The sequence below is a fragment of the Lasiodiplodia theobromae genome (genome assembly GCF_012971845.1).
Source record: "Lasiodiplodia theobromae strain AM2As chromosome Unknown scaffold_64, whole genome shotgun sequence".
In the NCBI taxonomy this organism is placed as follows: Eukaryota; Fungi; Ascomycota; class Dothideomycetes; order Botryosphaeriales; family Botryosphaeriaceae; genus Lasiodiplodia; species Lasiodiplodia theobromae.
Window position 1 is genome coordinate 47,516 of NW_023336546.1, and position 18,567 is coordinate 66,082.

The window sequence follows — 18,567 nt, forward strand, 5'->3', positions numbered from 1 at the left end:
CTCAATCAATTCTCATCTCAATCAAACTTAAAATTCCTACTATTCTATGTTTTTCAAATGTACATTAAAAATACGGTGTAGTAGCGCATGCCGACCGGCATTGAATAGTAGCTGTAGGCCAGGGGCAACGTGGTGACCAGCAGTAAGCCAAATGATTCGCATTGTTCAGTTGCCGTTGCGTGGTTGACAAGCTTGTTAAGGGAGTGAGGAGCAACTTATCTTTGGCTATTGCCTAGAGATCCCTCCCTGCTGCGCCGCCTGAAACTGCAGATCACTGATTAAATGCGGCATAGGCTTGCTGTGTCACTTCCAGCGACAGGGGTGTATTCCTCTTTTATTTGACCCTGGCTCGATCTACAGGCACCGAAATTCCGCATATGCCGCTGCACTCTCTGGATAGCTTGTGGGAAAACTTGCTGGCCATCATAGGACGTTTACTGTAGTTCTCCCAAAGTTTTATCTTCCCCCTCGTAGCCGTGGACCACAGGTAATAATACGTCTGATGCTAGTAGATGATGCATGTGAAAACTCGGGATGCGAAAGGCTGAATATGGAAAAATGTAATTTTACACCAACGGCTGTTGGCTCCAACCCCTGTAAAACTTGCGCGATATCTCAGCCACGGCCCCCCGTTGTGAGGGATTCCACTCTAGACCATCTCTTTACTCTCCAGGTGTAACACGACCACGCCACTCTTTGCATCGCTCTTGGCCAGCGATTGTCGTTGAGCTGAACCAAGATCTCCATTCGCACGCAAAGCGACCATGAGCTGTATCCCCGAAATGCCAGACGCCGCTTGTGATCGACCAGGGCTGGAAAATTGAATAAGTAGCCAAGATGATTACAGCATTGATTTCCACAATGCTGCACTCCAGTCGGCCTGGTTATCTGCATCCACCCTTCTGCTCGCAATCGAGTCTAGTACAAAGTGCAGTAGTGACAGTGCACACCATGAACATGGCACTGAAAAACCCATTTCCGGTGCGTCGTGGAAGCACGCGATAGTCCGTTAAGCATTCCGGAAAATGGCACCTTCTTTTGCAGCTAGTGAGATTTGCAAGAGAAGGTGCCATTTTCCGGACTTTTCAAACCAGATCAGGCCACACGTGCCGTGTCGGTATGTTGGCATTTATGAGCTCTTTCAGAATTAATGCAACATCTAAAGAGTCTTGCAGGGTAGCAGTTACGAGACCAGGAAAACGACATGATTCTCACATTTAAGCCAAAAAGGCATGAACCACTGATAGAATCACAGCTTTCGTTGGCAATATTCAATACAGCCATTCTAGTAGTGATTTTGCACGTTATTCCGTGGGCTTATCGCTACAGCGCCACCGTGGCGGGAGTGGCAATGAGACGATGACGCCAACTTCAGAAACGTAGACTAAGCCACCGCCGCGAAGGCTCCAGCTTTTAACGTAGGGGTTGTCCTTGACGAAACTGACCATACGTCCGAGTCGTACAATACCAGCCCGGCTTTTGATCATTCGGAGCTTTGAAGCCAGTAGGTTGAACCATATATGCTGTTGGTGATTACGCGGAATCTCGTACAAATCGTTCTAACCAATCGCCGGTATATCACCGTAAACGGCCCGATGAAGTGAAACCACCCCGTATGTCGCTAAGTCCTTGCTAAACGGGAACCTCGCGACTCCCACATGCCTAGCTGCTATAGAGACATCAATTCTACATCCACCTCCAACCTCCCTCCTCCCCGGAATCTCTCTTAGATCATGTATACGAGAATCTAGAGCTACCATAGAATATACCAGGGCGCCGAAAAGGGAATAGCTCCATGTCTTCAAGTTATCGCTTAGTATATAAAGGCCGATGCATGTCTTCCTTCTTCTGTTTTATTTTTACATTCATAACCCATCCTGTCAATATTCCACTCTGATTTTTGTTGGCTACTAACCTCTGCCTTTCCCCGAAACTACAAAATGGCCTCCATTCCCAAGATTGCCATCATTGGCGCCGGTCCCGCAGGACTTGCCCTCGCTCGAATCCTATCCCAACATGCCATACCAAGCGTCATCTTCGAGAGCGACCCTTCACCAGACCATCGCACACAAGGTGGCAGCTTGGACCTGCACCCCGAAACCGGCCAGGTAGCCCTCCGCACCGCCGGCTTATACGAGCAATTCGCGAAGTATGCACGTGGAGTGGGCTCAGGCGAGGACCTCATGACGAGCGACAAGGACTGCTCGCTCAAGATGGACTACCGCGGAGTCGACACCGGCCGGCCTGAGATCGACCGCACGAGGCTGAAGAAAATCCTGCTGGACAGCGTTCCCCACGGCACCATCCGATGGGGATGGAAGCTACGAGCGGCGACGAGGGACTCTCTGACGGGGGAGATCGTCCTGGACTTTGGGTCGGTCCAGGAGAGCGGGTTCAACCTCGTGGTGGGCGCGGATGGAGCATGGTCGAAGATCCGGCACCTGCTCACTCCCGTCCGTCCTTTCTATTCGGGCGTCGGCGGGCTGGAGTTCACTCTGACAGACCCAGACGCGAAGCACCCGGAGATTGCGAAATGGGTCGGTAACGGCAGTCACGGGGCTTTCAACAACGAGGACGGCGGACAGGTTCTCCTTTGCCAGCGTCAGGAGAACGGCGATATTCGCGTCTATACCTGGGGTGTTCGACTCGAGAGCTGGATCGAAGACAACGACATCAACTTGGAAAAAGCACCTCAAAAGGCGAAAGAAGTCGTCCTGAAGGACTACCAGGACTGGGCACCTCAGTTGAGAAAGGTCATCGAAAGCTGTAGTGTGGAGACCATGGCGGCGCGAAACTTGTACATGCTCCCTGTCGGGTTGCGATGGGCAGCTCGGAAAGACGTTACACTAGTTGGGGATGCGGCGCACCTGATGACCCCATTTGCTGGCGAAGGCGTTAATGCAGCTCTGACGGATGCTATGGATTTTGCATTGGCTATCGTGGAGAATCGCGATGATATCGGAAAGGCTATACAGGAGTACGAGTCGAAGATGTTTCCGAGGGCAAGGACGATTATGCAGCAGACTTGGGACCTCAAACAGACATGGTTTGAACCAGGCTGCGTCGATGGATTAGTGCAGGCATTGTCTTCTGAGTTGATGAAAAACAAGGTGTCTGACACAACGTAGAGGCATAGTTAGAATTGGAGTCTTCAGGTTCAGTTGATACTTTGCTAGCCAATCCTGTTGCATGGTTGTTCTTAGAGAAATAGAAAATCTCCACGTACTTGTAGTGGATCCCGCGAGTCCTTGGATGAGGCGAACACGCTGCTGTGCGAATTTGTTTCCCAGTTGCAGCCTAGTCTTTATAAAAGTTAAATTGTGTTGAATTCACGGCGCTGGATGATGGGCGATGGGTGGTTGTGCTAGAGCCTGATTCTTGACTCACGTGAGGGTGGGAGGAGTAAGTAATTTCGAACAATATAGGTGGGAATCTCGAGATACTCGTTCAGCTGGAGCCATACGATCAGCGGTTGCAAGGAATCAGTTAGTTGCAGATCAGGCCACCAGGAGACCGCTAAGAGTCGTCAGCTACAGACCGCCATTGGCTCCTGTAACCCGGCAAGGTTTAGTAACAAGTCTCGGCAAGTGGTCTAGGCTTCATCACTGCCCCTCCCGAATTGCGACTTCAGCCTGTAATTTATAAACATAGCAGATAAGTAGTCGTATTATACAGGCTCGTCTAATTCTGCTCATTGGCAAGTATACAGGTAGATCATTGGCATGGTAGTAAAGGGGGTGCGCGAAGCGCCCTCCGCCACAACGAGCCAAGAAAGCTGAACCCATTGCCCCGTGCTTTCATCTTGGAAGCCCACAAACACAACTCCGCCTTCTATGCCAACTCTTATACCATGCTTGGCACGAAAGAGTATCGAGTCTATTCTAAGAAAATGCTATGCATCGCCACATTTGACACGTATATTTTATCCCACCGAGATGCGTACTTCCTTGATGATTTCAATTGACATACATAATTTTCAATGCCGTCCGACCTCAAACGTAACAAGACTACCGGTCCTGCAGTAAGTAACTTGGGTCTTACCTCAATAAATTCCTGCTAACGAGTTTCGGACATCACAGTGCGATAGCTGCCATTCGCGCAAGGTAATCGCACCCAAACTGCAATTGGCAGATTATTCAGTCATTGATGGTTGCCGTTCGCTAGATCAAATGCGATCGTAGAAGTCCTTGTGGCAACTGCCGAGATTCGAATGTCTCGTGCCAAAGTGGACAGTCGAAATTCCCACGCAACAAGCCCCCAAAGCGGCCGATGTGAGTTCTATGGATACCTTACACGAATAGCAGTATATATTAAAATTACGCTTCTTGATAGGCAAGATGACATTACGAGCCTGGAAGCTAGAGTCGGCCTTGTTGAGGACACAATCCGACTTGAACCCGGGCAACGCACGACGCTACCAGGAAACGACGCCGACTACCTGGGCGGACCTTTGACTCATCTCAGCACAACAGAACTGGACTTTTCGCCAAAGCCCCCAGCAATGGGCAATGGGATGTGCATTCATGCGGGAGCACCGCGCATTCCGGACGATAAGCAATTTTCTCCTCCGAAGGAGTTGGGAATTAACTCCAAGTCAGTCGTTGTCGGCAACAATCAGTTAGCTGACGCTCAACGCTATTTGAGACAAGAGCTCAAGTCCTCGGAAGCCATGCCTAGCACTAGGAGACCAGTCCTCCAGTCAGCTCTGGAATTGATTACACAGCTCTCACAGGATGCAAAGCCCATTGATAGCGCACCACTTTGCCTTGGTGGAAGGACTGCATCAATGCAAGGTAGTCATTATCCCTCGATCGGGCTGCTCTACTGGATGCTGCGGGGTACGTTGCTTTTTTTCTCTTTCTCTATCTTTCTCCTTCTCTTCTCTTGCCCCTTCTTCCACCCCTTCCTTTCTTTTTCGTTTAAGAAGATATAACGCGGGAGATTAACGAATGCTAGACTTTCGTTCTGCTAAAATCGGGTTTCACGCCTCATACCTCTTCAAGTACATTTCAGAACAGACGTTGAAGAGAATGGGACTTGCATTGATCAATCAGAATGGCGACAAAGACACTCTTATCCTCTATTCCATATGTGTGAACTTGAGGGCTGCTCAGTTTCTTAACATGACTTTGCTGGAAGAGGCAGATGTCGATATCTCCCAGAGGCTCCGCGTAGCCGCAGAAAAGTACCGCTGCAACGCCGAGGCTGCCTTGAGCCGCATCCGTCTGAACACTCCTTCATCAATGGCTTTGCTCCAAGCACAGCTCTGTGGTGTACGTACTATCAGTCGCAACGAAACAAGGGTATGACCTTGTCGTATCTAATTTTCTACAGGCATTCATAAGCAGAGCTACTGGGAACTCAGCTGCCTGCTGGACATTCACCTACGCAGCTTGCAAGACATACGTGGATCTCGAGCTCAACGCGTCCTCGCAGAAAGATGATGAAGAGCTTTATTACTGCTTTTCATGCTGCTACATTCTCGACAAGGCATTCTCCATGAGTCTCAACCGTCGGTCGTGCTTCAGGGGGACGGAGCCCACCAAAAGTCAAGATCCAGTCCTGATGTCCCCGGGTCACACTTCCGACTTGATGACTATATACCTAGAGCTCGCTCGGATCCAAGGTGTCATAGCAGCGGAATTGCATTGTGAAGCCTTCGCAGTAAATGGCCTCGGGCAACACCACAAAATCACGCTCGTTGTCGGCCTCTTGACACAGATGGATGGATTACGTGAGAAGGTGGACGCTGTGAGTCAGCCGTACCAATTGCATGACCTTGTATCCTCTCAGTTCTAATTCAAAAAAATAGCTCGACAGTAGACCAGCCGACTTTCGTGGACTATACATGGACAGAGAATTACACGCTATCGATTTTGCGTTTTACTCCGTCTTGACTGCGATTAGGCGATACGAGAGCTTAAGTCTCAAAAAGACCTCAATCGGCAAGGAATGTGTGGGAGCTGCTCGGAAAGCTATATTGGCGTTACGGCACCTGCAAGGATCTCGGTCGGATGTAACGAATGGGGCACGCCTCAGTTTCACCAATTGGTAAGGAAATGTAACCTCCTGGAGCCACGGCCGTGTTGGAGACTAATGACTACCTGATTTTCAAGGACACTGCTGTTCTACCCACTTACGCCTTTCTTGGTCCTTTTTCAGAACGTCATCGCAACGGCAAATCGGGATGACTTCAATTTGATCAAAGTCATGACGGAAGATCTTTCTTCCTTCATGGTATTCAGCCCTTCGATCTTACACTTGAAACGTTTACTTTCTGTGTTCATCAAACTCTCGGAAAAATTACTCGACGAAAAAGAACTCAACCAATTGAACCCCGGGGCCAATGGACGGCCACAGAAAAAGATGCGGACCTCAACTGCTGCAAGTCGAGCTGTTGATCGAAGTATCCTTGATCACAGGGACACTGGGAACAGTACTCGCGAGACAGTGTGCACAAACGACCACACACAACCTGGCTTGGAACCGCAGCAGGATTTACCACCATGGATGAGTGCCGCCTTCGTCAGTACCTTTAGATTGCAGGGGCAATCCCAGAGCAGTAACATTGTTGGAGGACCCTCCGCTATTCCCACCATATCGTCCCCAAGCATTGGACAAACAGTTCCTGCATTGCAAACCCCAGAACCAATAGCGGATGCAATTCAAACCACTGAAGCGGAGCTCACGGAAATGGTAAGTCAATCTACGTCTATTATGGAGCTGTTTGCCTGAGCTGATTCAACCTTTATAGCAACAATGTCCAACGACAACAAATTACGCATTGAATTTCTCGTTGCCACCGGAGGCATCCAGTTCTAACGTCTCGTTCTGGGATCTTTGGGGCATGGAACCGTCACTAGAGTGGCTTGACGTTGATTTAGAGTCTATCTGGCATGGAGAAATGTCCATGTGACGGGCATATTTGCGGTGATGAGCCACTTCTAAGCTGTGTTCGTTACGTTTGTCTCTAGGGATCAGTTTGTTCAACTATCCGTCCCTTATGCCGCACTTGCCAATATGTAGACATCTCAACATCGAAGTGCAAAAGTGATGGAACATAAGCCCGTTGGCTGGATGATCGATGCTCTAGTGGAAACGGAACAGCGTCAGAATTGGAATGACAATCATCCACGTAATCGCGGTGCTGCATTACCCTACGAGTGACGATCGTATTCAATTTACTTGCATTCTGTGAGGCGCAGCAGCTTTCTAACCCTCTTAATGATAGCATACGTAATCGAACAGCCTTGAAAGTCTAGTCGGTAAAAAATTGCAATTCTTTTAAAAGATATGCCTAAGGTTACTGCCAAGCATATATCTAGTAAATTCAATGATTGAACACTGTCGTAACTTAAAATAAAATGACATGCAAGCCGTAAAAATTGCCACAGGGCTTTGCATTCTCTCACAAGTACTCAGCTGCCAGGCTCAATCAGGAGGCCCCTCTATGAAGAACGCTCCTTTGTGTTCTCCTGAGGAGTCCCCTGTCGTGAATCCCTAACCAAAATCTCCGTTCCAAAGTCCGATTGCTGGAGGAGCGAGACATTCCCATTGAAACTGTCGGGCATCGAGCTTTTCGACTCCACTGCAACCACACTCACGACTCGAGTTTACTTCTGCACAGGGCTACTCCTATCCTTCGCCTCGTCCAACACCTCTTCAAATGACGTCGGCGGGGCTTTTAGCCTTAGGTGTCTTCGGTCGCTTAGATCCAGAACTCCCAGCCTCTGCCGACTCTTGGTAACAGGCACGTCTTTATCGCACTGGTGCCAGGTGCCAAGTCCAAGCTCCTCATGAGCTAGACGCTGTAGTTGAAGAGTCTCGTTCATCACCCACTCCAGCCGGGAATAGACATCGAGGTTACGGCGGCGTTGAATCCACGTAACCAACGGCTCCAGTGTGTACGAGGTAGCAATAATCAATCCTCCGACAGTGCGAATGATCGCGAGTCCAAAGACGGAGAAATTGGTATAGGCTGTGCTGAGGATTTTCTATTTCAAATCAGTTTATTATCTTTCAGGGGATCGAGCAGGTATTCAGCAAACCTGGTTCTTGCAAAACTGCTTCTCCGCTCTGGTAGAGGCCCTAGCCAACCAGCGGTCCGAGATTTTTGAGTCCGAAGGGCCGGTTGCCACCATGACGAAATTCTGTTGTATGAGCGCCAGACTCATATTGTTCTATTTCTCAATATCAAGCTGCCACTGGTTGCTAGGGAGCTGTCCTATCTCTCCTTTGATTTTCCGAGAGAAGGAATCCAAGCCTGACGAGCCCAGCATTGCAAGCTGAAGTGAGAGGTTATTGAAAACACTATGGATAGTCATTACAATCCAATTAAACGTTTCAAATTCTCCATATCCTTGCCATAGACCCACGGCAGCATTGAACGCCTCGGGATGTCCCGAGAGAGGAGTGCATCGAATGTTTTTCTGCAAGTTGGGGTTGCAGTATTGCTCCTGAGAGGTGCATGCCAGAGTAGATGATGCCTCATCGCTCCAGTATACATTAGTCAGACTGTCGGTCTCTGCAAGAACACAGGCGTGCCATCAGTATCCTTCACTCTCTCGGTCCACACTTGTTGTGGCGGCCGAAAGCAAGCCGGTACTTGCTGGAATGTCAAAGTAGCCACTTTCCTCTTAACATCAAATGGGTCTGTGGTGAGAGAATAACTCGTGAGATGAACATCATGGTCGAGGTTCCAGGCTTGTCTGAGCAGCCTGGGAACTTGTTGTTCAGGGGCTGGCTGCTCAGATACGAATGTGGGTATTCCTTGCAAGCGAAATGTTGTAGCTGGCTGGCAGCAGTTTTGAGCGATTTCCGCAGCCTTCGGATTTTGCGTGACGAAAATTCTCCAGCTTTCAAAACCAAATAGCACAAACTGGGCACCGACAACGGCTGCAACAAGGGTAATGAAGAAAGAATTCCCGTGTTTCATTGAACCGACGTGGCTCATGAAATTGGACCAGGGTTCTCGTCAAACAAAAAGTCGGTCGAACGCCATGGAAGCAACCTCTTTGAAATTTTCGGTCGGGTGATGCGGTTATTTAAGTATAATGTAGCCCCACATGGCCCATTGTCAACTTTGCTGAGCATACAAGCTCAGCCTCCGTAGGATGAGCGGCCGTCGCTAACGGAGTATGATAGGTCAGGGTTCTAGTTGCATGCATTTTTAATCATGAATATCTCAGCCTTATTAGTGGCATCTTACAATTGTTCGGAGCAACCAGGCGGGTGCAGCCTTATCATCTCAGCTTACTTAGGAAGGCTAACGCATGTCCATTCGAGCATCTTCCGTTGGTGCAATTCTTTAACGCGCATGAAAACTGTAGAAAACAGTAGAAAGTCGCGTAGTAACTGTATTATTGCTATCTACCGGTCTTTTATAAACCTATCATTTTTCCGGTACCTTCTAAGCCTTTACACTGTCGTATTACACGGTCGCATATAGCTACCAAGCTCAAGAAATAAACACTATTACCTAGGAAAACTGTAGTACATATAGCTTATTCCTCTATTCTCGATTCGAAAAGCTAGTAGATCGTCTATACTTTAACTACATTGCCGTATTTCTTAACCGATATGGGGAAAATATAACGACCAGTTTGGAACGATAAAAACAGTATATGGAACGTACGTTAGGCTTACAAAGCATTCGACAATCAGAAAAACGCGGGCTAGAATGTAGAGACAAAGTGCTAAAATGCCCAAAATATAAAACAGTATCATCGTCGTCCATTCAAATCCTTTCGAGTCAAGTAATCTTTCCCAATACTTAGAAAGCCATCTGGCAGGTGAGTTTAGTATCGGATCAATTGAAAAAATTTGAGAATGAATCGAAAGTGAAATCCGCTTAACGATATAGTGTAAACACTGGAGAGCAATTATTACAAAAGGTATAAAGAGCGTCACTCCGGAGAGTCGCCACATTATGGACTCGGCCATGCTTGAGAATGGTGCATTCCAAGCGATAATATGAGTAACGCCGCATAGGCAGGTCGGTCCGGTGGCTACAATGACCAAGCTGATAAGATGATTGGATTCGGATTGAATAACGGTTCCATCGGATGCCAGGAAGTCCCCGATCCGGTCCGTAACGAAGTTAGTACCTGCAGGGAGCTGAGGTGTTGTATCGTGGCGGTAAGCGCTCGCAAGCTCAAAGCGGGCTATATCTGCTGATGTCAAAAGCATCCACGGCTTGAACTGACCGAGAATCCCAAATCTTTCGATAAGATACCCGGACCTAGACATCTGCGGTTGTCTTTGCTGGTCCGACAATGAATTGAAGATACGCCTATAACTGAGTCTAGGCTTTATGATATAATCGGCGCAGGAATAGACTATCTCATGTGTGTACGGTCCAGCAATGGCAGCTTCTTTGAAGTGGTCGTTCTTAAACTGGTCTCGAGCGATGGCATTCATTTTCAAACACACACTGGGGTTCCTTTAGTACGATATGCTAATTGTTTGAAGGTTACACAAAACATACCACACGTTCCTTGCCATCCCGGATGATTGGGTCGTAACCAGCGTCTGGAGGACTTGAATAAAGTTCTGGACTGTCTCTCTGAATCGGGACGTTGAACCTAGAATCGGTTCGATCATGAAAATGAAGCATGTATGATCTTCCTTTCGGAGTGAAGTGGAGTTCTCGATCGATGATTTTGCTTTGATTTCACTTATGTCGTCGAACCTCTTTCCTACAGAGCTTCCCAGAATCATCGCACAGAAGAGGCCTTCATGCCCCGTGATCGAGATGATTGATGGTAGGCCAATATCAAGGGGTTTATTCCACCATGATAAGTAGATAATTAGCGCACAGATTGAATGTCCAAACGTATTCAGCTCGAGGAGACTGATGGAGAGTCCTTCTGCAAGCCTCAAGATACATTGAATGCAAAACCACGACGCCTGGATGCATACAATTGCCTTGGCGAGGCTGTTGGCTTTGCTTTTGTCTAAGATCTCCTCTTCGGTTAGGTCAGGAATTAGGTCCGGATGATGCTTAGCAAGGAATAGAAGGGCAGCCGGAGTTAGAGACAGCCTGGCCTGACGGTTGGGTAAAATATTCGAGGATGCTGATAGGTTACTGATGGCGTAGCCACCCATAAGTGCGTAGTGGCTATGCGTCGGTGTCCAAACATTTGACCGTAATGGCATTTCGGTCCCGAGCAATTCATCCATCTGCCATGAAAGTCTCAAGTCAGTGCACAGCGTGATGGCCAGTCTACTTTTACTCACCTCAAAATTTCCGTCCGTCGCTTGCCGGTAACCAAAGAGCCGTGACAGGGCCTCTCGGAATGTATTTTTAAGTGACCTGCATGGCTTGTCCTGGCGAAAATGCTTTCCCATGCCTGCTGTAAGGTAACTTGCGTTTAAGTTTTGGTGTATAGCGGATAGCGCTATCTATTAAGCGTAGTTATGTTAGTAATATGCTTTCACAATTAAGTATAGAGTGATGTGTCCTACCATCTCCGGGATAAACACCCCCAGCAAGACCCACCAAACCTTCCGCTTAATGTTCTTTCCCTGACCCTCCGGCTCGGGAATATTGATATGAAGAGCAGACCAAACGCAAAGAGCCATTGTAACAAGACAAGTGCTGAGGATTGACCAGGTCCCTCGAGTGTTGGGCTCCGGCTCCCAGTGGGAGCTTATGTTCCCTTCTGGTACATCGAACGGATCGCGCATGGTCCCGGTGTTGGAGTCGTGCTTGTAAAACTTCCTCGGTTGCGTTGAATCAATGAGAAAGTGATGAACCTGAATGAGGCTGCTAGAGATCGGAAAATGGCTCAGTCATACATTAAATAGGAGAATCAGGAAATTAGGTGGACGGCTGTGGAACAGGAAGCCTGCAGCAATGGGCTGATGTCTACTCTTTGTTTATGCGAGTATTATGCGAGTAATGATGAGCCTAACACTTGACCAGTAGTAACAGGGTTCGCGGTTGCTGGCTGGGTCACGTGTGGGCTGTGCAAAATGTGTGTACTTTTGTACGACATAAGCTTGACCTGGTGCTGTTCGATTGGCAGGAGAACAACCTACTTTTCAACGGTGAGCGAAACAACCCCAATGCTATCCTCTTGAACCAGACACTTGGAATAGTTGTTTTGACCTTTCGGTACATTTCAAAGAGGGCTGGTTTGTGCTCGACATGGAATGAAATTAAATTTACTGAAACTGATGGCTGCAGCCGTGATAGTCCGAGCCAAACAAAAGGGTTCAAAGTGCCCAAAATGAATTACAATTTTCACAAAGAAGCGGATATCGTCTCCACGTTCGCTTCCCTTGCCAAAGCGCTCATGACCTTCTCAGCGTGATCCCAGGCGTTATGAGACACGCAGTTCTTCATGGCGATGGCGAATTCTTCGGCTACATGCTGTCAGTTGAGGTCCACCATGATACTCAAGGCACTTACTCGTTTGCGGCGGTCCTTGCTTGCCATTTGGATCCCGCCCGCGAATCCTGGTGACTTCTTGCACGTAATCTGCCCTCTCCTTCCTGCACTGCTCCCAGATACGCACTCTCTCCGGGACTTCAGCGGCCGACGTGCCGGCCGGAAGACAGACTCCCAACGCAGCGGCGTCTTCAACGGCTTGAGCGGCGCCCTGGCCCATGTCTGGATTGTTCGTCAGCATCTGCAATGAATTATCGGATTTATGTGCCATACACGGAAGGAACGGGTGCGCAGCATCCCCGAGCAGAAGCACGCGGCCCTTGACAAAGCTCGGCAGGACCTCCATATCCAGCAAATCCCAAAGCATAACCTCGTCCGCCGGCGCCTTCTCCAGCATGCGGATGACGGGCGAGGAAAAGCCCTCGAAGTGGTGGATCAGCTTTCCCCTGTTCGCGGATTGGTTGTACCCGGACAGCCCTTGTTTTGGGAACACAGTCAGCACACACGTACACACACTACCCCTCATCGCACGATCGGGTGGGAGTAGTAGTACACACCTCTCTGCACCGGCCCCACCTCCGCCGTCGGCACGAACGCAATGGCATTCATGACTTTATTGTCTGAGCACGGGTAGAAGACGATGCGCCTGAAGTCGCCGTTGCTGTTCTCGCCGCCCACCTGCACGCACTGGCCCGTCTCTTCGGCGAACATCCTCGTCTCGGCGTCGTCCCGCAGGGCTGACGTCGGGGTGAGCCAGCGGTAGCCGCACTTGCCGGACGTGAAAAGGGGCACGTCGCGGCCCGTCACGGCCTTGCGGGCTCGGGAATGGATGCCATCAGCTGCGACGACGAGGTCACCCGTGACCTGCGTGCCGTTGGCGAGCGTGATGGTGGCGGTATCGCAGTCTACATTGGTTACCCCGCTCGCGGTGTGCAGCGTTGCGGGGGTGCCGGGGCCGTCGGCGGAGAGGGCGCGGTCTTTCAGCGCGGTGTGCAGGTCGATGCGGTGGAGGAGGAAGTATTCCTGGGCGGTTATTCAGCAAGGTGGTTTGCTGGGTTGCAGATTGGGAGGCTCACGGCTTGCCAGTGCTTCCGCTCGGCTTCGCTGGGACGGCTGCTAAACAGGACGTTGGTGTTCTTGTCGTGGAATTTGATCTGCGCGTGTGCGGTCAGCGCTTATGCGTCAGCGCGGGGAGCGGGCTCGCTGCTGCTGGGTGGTGGTGGTGACGGACGCTTTCGTATCTCGTGGCACCGAACGTCTCGGGGTAGATGCCCATGCGGTTGAGTAGAGCGGTGCAGTTCGGGGCGCAGTGCACGGCAGCGCCTACTTCGCTGGCCAGGCGCGACTTCTCGTAGATCTGGGGGAAAAGGCGGGGGTTAGCTTATTATAGTAGGTGAGTTAAGTACCCCGCTTCAGCACACCTCAACCTGATGGCCCTGCTGGCGCAGAACAATGGCGGCAGAGAGCCCTCCGATGCCCGCGCCGATGACGAGAACCTTCAGAGACATTTTGAGGACTTCAGGATGGAGAAAAAAGAAAGGGGAATTTTGCATTGACACGTCAGGGTCCAGTCATGGTTGTTATATCCGGGCTGCAGGTCAGCTCGACTAAAAAACTACGGAACCCCCACACCCGACAGAATCGGCTCCGCGGTGGTTATTGGGTGGGTCTCGCGGCACCTAAAAATCAATGATTCCATCTGAGGTGAGATCCACGTGTGGTTGCTTTCGTTCCTGCGTCGAATGAGGGGGCGAGAAAACACGTAAAGCTTGTCGTCGGCATGTTCCTACTGAGTTTCAAGCTGAGCACGCGAGTGGGTCAAACACGCATTGCGAAGCAGGAGGTTGAAGTTGATGAATTGAGCTCGGCGGCCCGTTCCGCGCCGTTTGCACCCTGCAGCAGTCGTGGTGTTGTTTCTGGTGAGACAAGGGTCCGCAAACGCCCTGACGTCGGAGCCACGACAGCCAAGCTTCGCAGCGAAGTATGACGACAGGTGGGATCGACGGGTGAGTGGACGAGAGGGAGGAGCCGACGGGCAGGGCATCGGCGATGAAGGCCGCCGCCGTCCACTTGGGCAGCGCCGGAGGATTTTCCGGCCGCTGCACAGGGGGCCTGATCTCGATGAGTTGAGGCTCAAGGCTGTAGAACAAAAATCCAGGCCCTTCCGCTCCCTGGTCACGCCCGATTCCGATTTCTCCTCTCCGCTCGGCGATTCCAAGATACCTACACACATACTATGCTCTGCCCGCGCGTTGCCCTGCCGCGAATCCACACCAGGCGCGCGGCCGACGCAGGATGATGAAGCGCGGATCACCCGACAACGACGACGACAAAGCCACAACTCGCTCCGGCACGCACAAGCGCCGCCGCCAACTCCAGCCGTTGCCTGTCAGAGGCAGCCCCGACCCGCCGCCGCGCAGCAACGCCATCGACCGCGTCTCGGCCTGGCTCGACTGCCTGCCCGAGAGCCCACGATCATTAGCCTCCAGCGACGCAGTCGACAAGCCGCAGGACAAAACCGTCTTCGACCCGCCCTCGTCGCTGTCGTCCAACCCCAACAAGCCCCGCTCCCAGAACTACCGCGCCCAGGTCCTCCGCCGCCTCGAGATCCGCGTCGACGCCGATGCCGACGATGAAGCCCGCCAGCGCCTGCTGCCGCCAATCCAGGATGGTGGACTGAACGAGGAACGCATTGGAGAGGTGGCACGCGAGCTGTACGAGAGTGCGAGAGAGCTTCTAGAGCGGGCGGCCGTCAACGACGAGTGGACAGCCCCGCTCAGCCGCACCATCCAGTCCCTCATGCGCGACAATCCCGACCAGCTCTGCTGCCTGCCCGACAGAGGTACGCTAGCTTTTCAGCTCTCTCTTCAATAATGATGGCTGATGATGACAACCAGAGTGGCAACCCGCGCTGAAGCCCGTCACCTACATCCACCGCATCGCGCCCTCGCCGCCCTCGCTGCCGCAGAAACGCAGCAGCACCACGCTCGCCGCCGACTCTCCGCACCCCGAACCCGTCTCCTCTCGTAACAACAACAACAACCTGGGCTACCCCACACCGGACCAAACCCAGTCCCCCGTCCAAAGCCAACCCGCCACGAACCCGCCGCCGCCGCTCGCGCCCCCGCGCACGCCCTTCCTCCACCTCGAGCCCGCTCCCGCCCGCCTGCAGCCCAAGACGCCTTGCCCGGACCTCTCCATCGGCCTTAGCGACAGTGATACGGCATGGACGACAGACGAGCAATCATGGACACGCCCGGGCCTGGGCGGGCGAGATGTGAAGGACATCCTCGTGGACCTGCAGCACGCCGCCGGCCATGAGGACCGCATGACGCTCATCACCGATCCTTGCGCCGCCTCCCCCAGCGGTCTGCGCTTCCCCTTCTTGATTGTCGAAGCGACGCCCGGTGCGAACGCGAGCATTGCGGATGCGGAGAACAACGCGGCGGTGGCGGCGGCGTGCGCCCTAAGGATCCTGGCGGAGCTGTCGTCGCCCGAGCGCGCTGCTGCGGTCAAGAAATCCTCGTCCGAGCCGTCGCCGCCAACCGCTGAGCAGGCCGAGGCGTCGAATGTCAATATGCGCTGCTTCTCCCTTACTACTGATGGCCCTATGCACGTGCTGTGGGTGCACACGCCTGCTGGGAATGGCTCGCACATGGTCTGGCTCGGCGCCTACCGCGTCACGCACCACGCTTCGGCTCTGGACTTGGTTCGCAAACTGGCACGCATCTTGCATTGGGGCGCTGGGGATCTTCGCGATTGGGTAAGACATCAGTGCGTGCAGTATATTGACCGGATTTTGAGTGGTTGAGTGTTGTGCAATCAATCCCGTCTAACAATGTCAATGTTCAATATGTTACTTGCCTGCATTTTTTCCAGCCTCTCTCCCCTTCGCTATGCGAATGAAAATATCCCCGCATGCGTGTTGGCGTAGTCGTGTTGCTTAACGGCGTTTTGGGCCCGGGAGGAAGATTGTTAAGGTGTTTACGCAGCCTGTGACTGAATGCTTCGTGCTTCGAGCGCCTGGTATATATCAAATTAGCCGTCAATTATTCAATACGTGCAGCTTCTTTGATTATTGGTTTCCCGCTGCTTCCCCGCCGTGATTCTTTCGGAATGGCTAATCTTGATAAGTTTCGGTACCTGCAGTCATCAATCCGAAGCAAGGTCCCGCCTTCCACGGGAAAGATTGATAAACACTCTCGGGTGATATCCCCTCGATCTTGCCTGATATTCAGCACGAGATTGTCCTAGACCGCAGCAAAATTAGTGTCGAGGTTGTCCAGATGTCACGAGAATGGTCTCCGCGTCCTATCATTGTGTATTCCCCATCCGGCGCATTCGTCCATCTACTCATGCTCCTACAAACTTAAATTGCTTACAAACACCCTGAGGAATAGATCCTGTGTTCTGAATCATGCAAGCTCCTTATAAAGCTGCATGCAGCTTGTCGCCGCCAAGCAGTTGGCCTGACCGCCCCACATCAACCCCGCAACAAACCCCTTCAACTCTCCCTCGTCAACATAAGGTGCCAATTTATGCGAGAAATATTTCCTCGCCATGGCTTCCACAGAGACAGCAATCCAGCTGAATGAGCTCGACGGCCGCTGTGAGCATACGAGGCCCGGTGATGCTGACGACCAAGTCGATGACTCACGGCCCGCTCACGAGTTCTCTCTACCGCCCGTTGACGGAGGAAAAGATGCTTGGCTTATGCTGGCAAGTGCTTTCTTCATTGAGGGCCTTGTTTGGGGTGCGTGTGCGCTCTGCCTCGTCTGTTAGAGGTTTTGTTGACATTTCAACAGGATTTCCATTTGCCTTTGGTGTTCTTCAAGAATACTATTCCTCCCATGAGCCCTTTGCGTCAGACTCGTCCCATTCCGCAACCATCGGTACAGTGGCGCTTGTGAGTGGAGCCTCGACCTTATGCAAGAGCTGCCAATTGACCTCCGCAGGGTTTCATGTATCTCGGATCTCCATTCGGCCTCACCATCATGCAGCGCTACCCCCGGTACCGCAGGCCCAGCACCATCGCGGGCGTCCTGCTGGTGACAGGCAGCATTGCCGCCTCCTCGTTCGCCACCCACATCTGGCAACTGATCATCACCCAAGGCATCTTCTGGGCCCTCGGCGCCAGCCTGCTCTACTTCCCCATCCTCATCTACATTGACGAATGGTTCGTCCGCCGAAAAGGCCTGGCCTACGGCACCATGTGGGTACGTACTACCCATCCTCCCCATCCCATCTGGCACTTCGTTCTGACACACACACACCGCAGGCCGGCACCTCCGTCGCGGGCGCCACCGTCCCCTACATCTTCACCTGGCTCCTCTCGCGCTACACCTTCGCGACGGCCATGCGCGCCTGGTCCATCGTGACCTTCGCCGTCGTCAGCGTGCTCGTCTTCTTCGCCAAACCCCGGATCCCGGTCTCCACCTCATCCTCCTCCTCCTCCTCTCACCGCGCGCCCCGCCCCAACCCCATCTCCTTCCGCTTCGCCCTCACCCGCCCCTTCCTCTTCTACCAACTCGGCAACATCTTCCACGGGCTCGGCTACTTCATCCCGTCCATCTACCTGCCGTCCTACGCGCGCTCGCTCGGCCTCAGCGCCGCGGCAGCCACGACGCCGCTCGCCCTCGTCAACGCGGGCGCCTTCTTCGGCAACATCGCGGCGGGTGTGCTGAGCGACGCGCTCGACGTCAGCGCCGTCGCGTTCGGCATCAGCGTCGTCGCCGCGGCCGCCATCTTCCTGCTGTGGGGGTTCTCGGGGAGCGTGGCCGTGGCGCTGGTGTACGTTTTTGCGGTTGTGTATGGGTTGAGTGCGGGCGGGTTCCCGGCGACGTGGACGGGGATTATTCGCGATGTGGCGAAGAGGGCGGCGGCGAAGGCGGAGGCGGAGGGGAGTGGAGGGGGGAGTGGGGTGGTGCTCGAGACGGGGCCGGCGTTTGGGTTGCTGGGGTTTGGGAGGGGCATTGGGAGTATTGCGTCCGGGCCGTTGAGCGAGGCGTTGTTGCGGCGGACGCTGATGGCGGGGGGCCAGGGGAAGATTGCATATGGGTCTGAGTATGGCGTGTTGATTGTGTTTACGGGCGTGGCGATGTTGCTCGGTGGGACGGGGTTTGGGGCGAAGAGGTTGGGGTGGATGTAGAGATGGAATAGAGGAGGGGCTTGGG

At 52.4% G+C, this 18,567-nt stretch overlaps 4 protein-coding genes across 4 annotated transcripts; 3 read left to right on the top strand and 1 right to left on the bottom strand.

The window, feature by feature from the left end:
- Positions 1 to 1,940: 1,940 nt before the first annotated feature.
- On the top strand, positions 1,941 to 3,128 carry LTHEOB_12467 (Aromatic-ring hydroxylase-like protein; the record flags this gene model as incomplete). Its single annotated transcript, XM_035509337.1, has 1 exon — positions 1,941 to 3,128. One exon carries the CDS (start codon positions 1,941 to 1,943, stop codon positions 3,126 to 3,128), a length of 1,188 nt encoding a protein of 395 aa, XP_035364565.1.
- Positions 3,129 to 12,247: 9,119 nt separating this feature from the next.
- On the bottom strand, positions 12,248 to 13,902 carry LTHEOB_12468 (FAD binding domain containing protein; the record flags this gene model as incomplete). The annotated part of the gene is made up of 7 exons (XM_035509338.1): positions 12,248 to 12,369; positions 12,416 to 12,616; positions 12,668 to 12,871; positions 12,952 to 13,417; positions 13,471 to 13,548; positions 13,626 to 13,751; positions 13,816 to 13,902. The coding sequence occupies 7 exons, from the start codon at positions 13,900 to 13,902 to the stop codon at positions 12,248 to 12,250; spliced, it is 1,284 nt and encodes a 427-aa protein (XP_035364566.1).
- A 787-nt stretch (positions 13,903 to 14,689) lies between these two features.
- LTHEOB_12469 (Copper transport accessory protein) lies at positions 14,690 to 16,205 on the top strand (the record flags this gene model as incomplete). The annotated part of the gene is made up of 2 exons (XM_035509339.1): positions 14,690 to 15,236; positions 15,292 to 16,205. 2 exons carry the CDS (start codon positions 14,690 to 14,692, stop codon positions 16,203 to 16,205), a joined length of 1,461 nt encoding a protein of 486 aa, XP_035364567.1.
- A 749-nt stretch (positions 16,206 to 16,954) lies between these two features.
- On the top strand, positions 16,955 to 18,542 carry LTHEOB_12470 (MFS transporter; the record flags this gene model as incomplete). The annotated part of the gene is made up of 4 exons (XM_035509341.1): positions 16,955 to 17,147; positions 17,200 to 17,300; positions 17,350 to 17,610; positions 17,673 to 18,542. 4 exons carry the CDS (start codon positions 16,955 to 16,957, stop codon positions 18,540 to 18,542), a joined length of 1,425 nt encoding a protein of 474 aa, XP_035364568.1.
- Between the last annotated feature and the right edge of the window lie 25 nt (positions 18,543 to 18,567).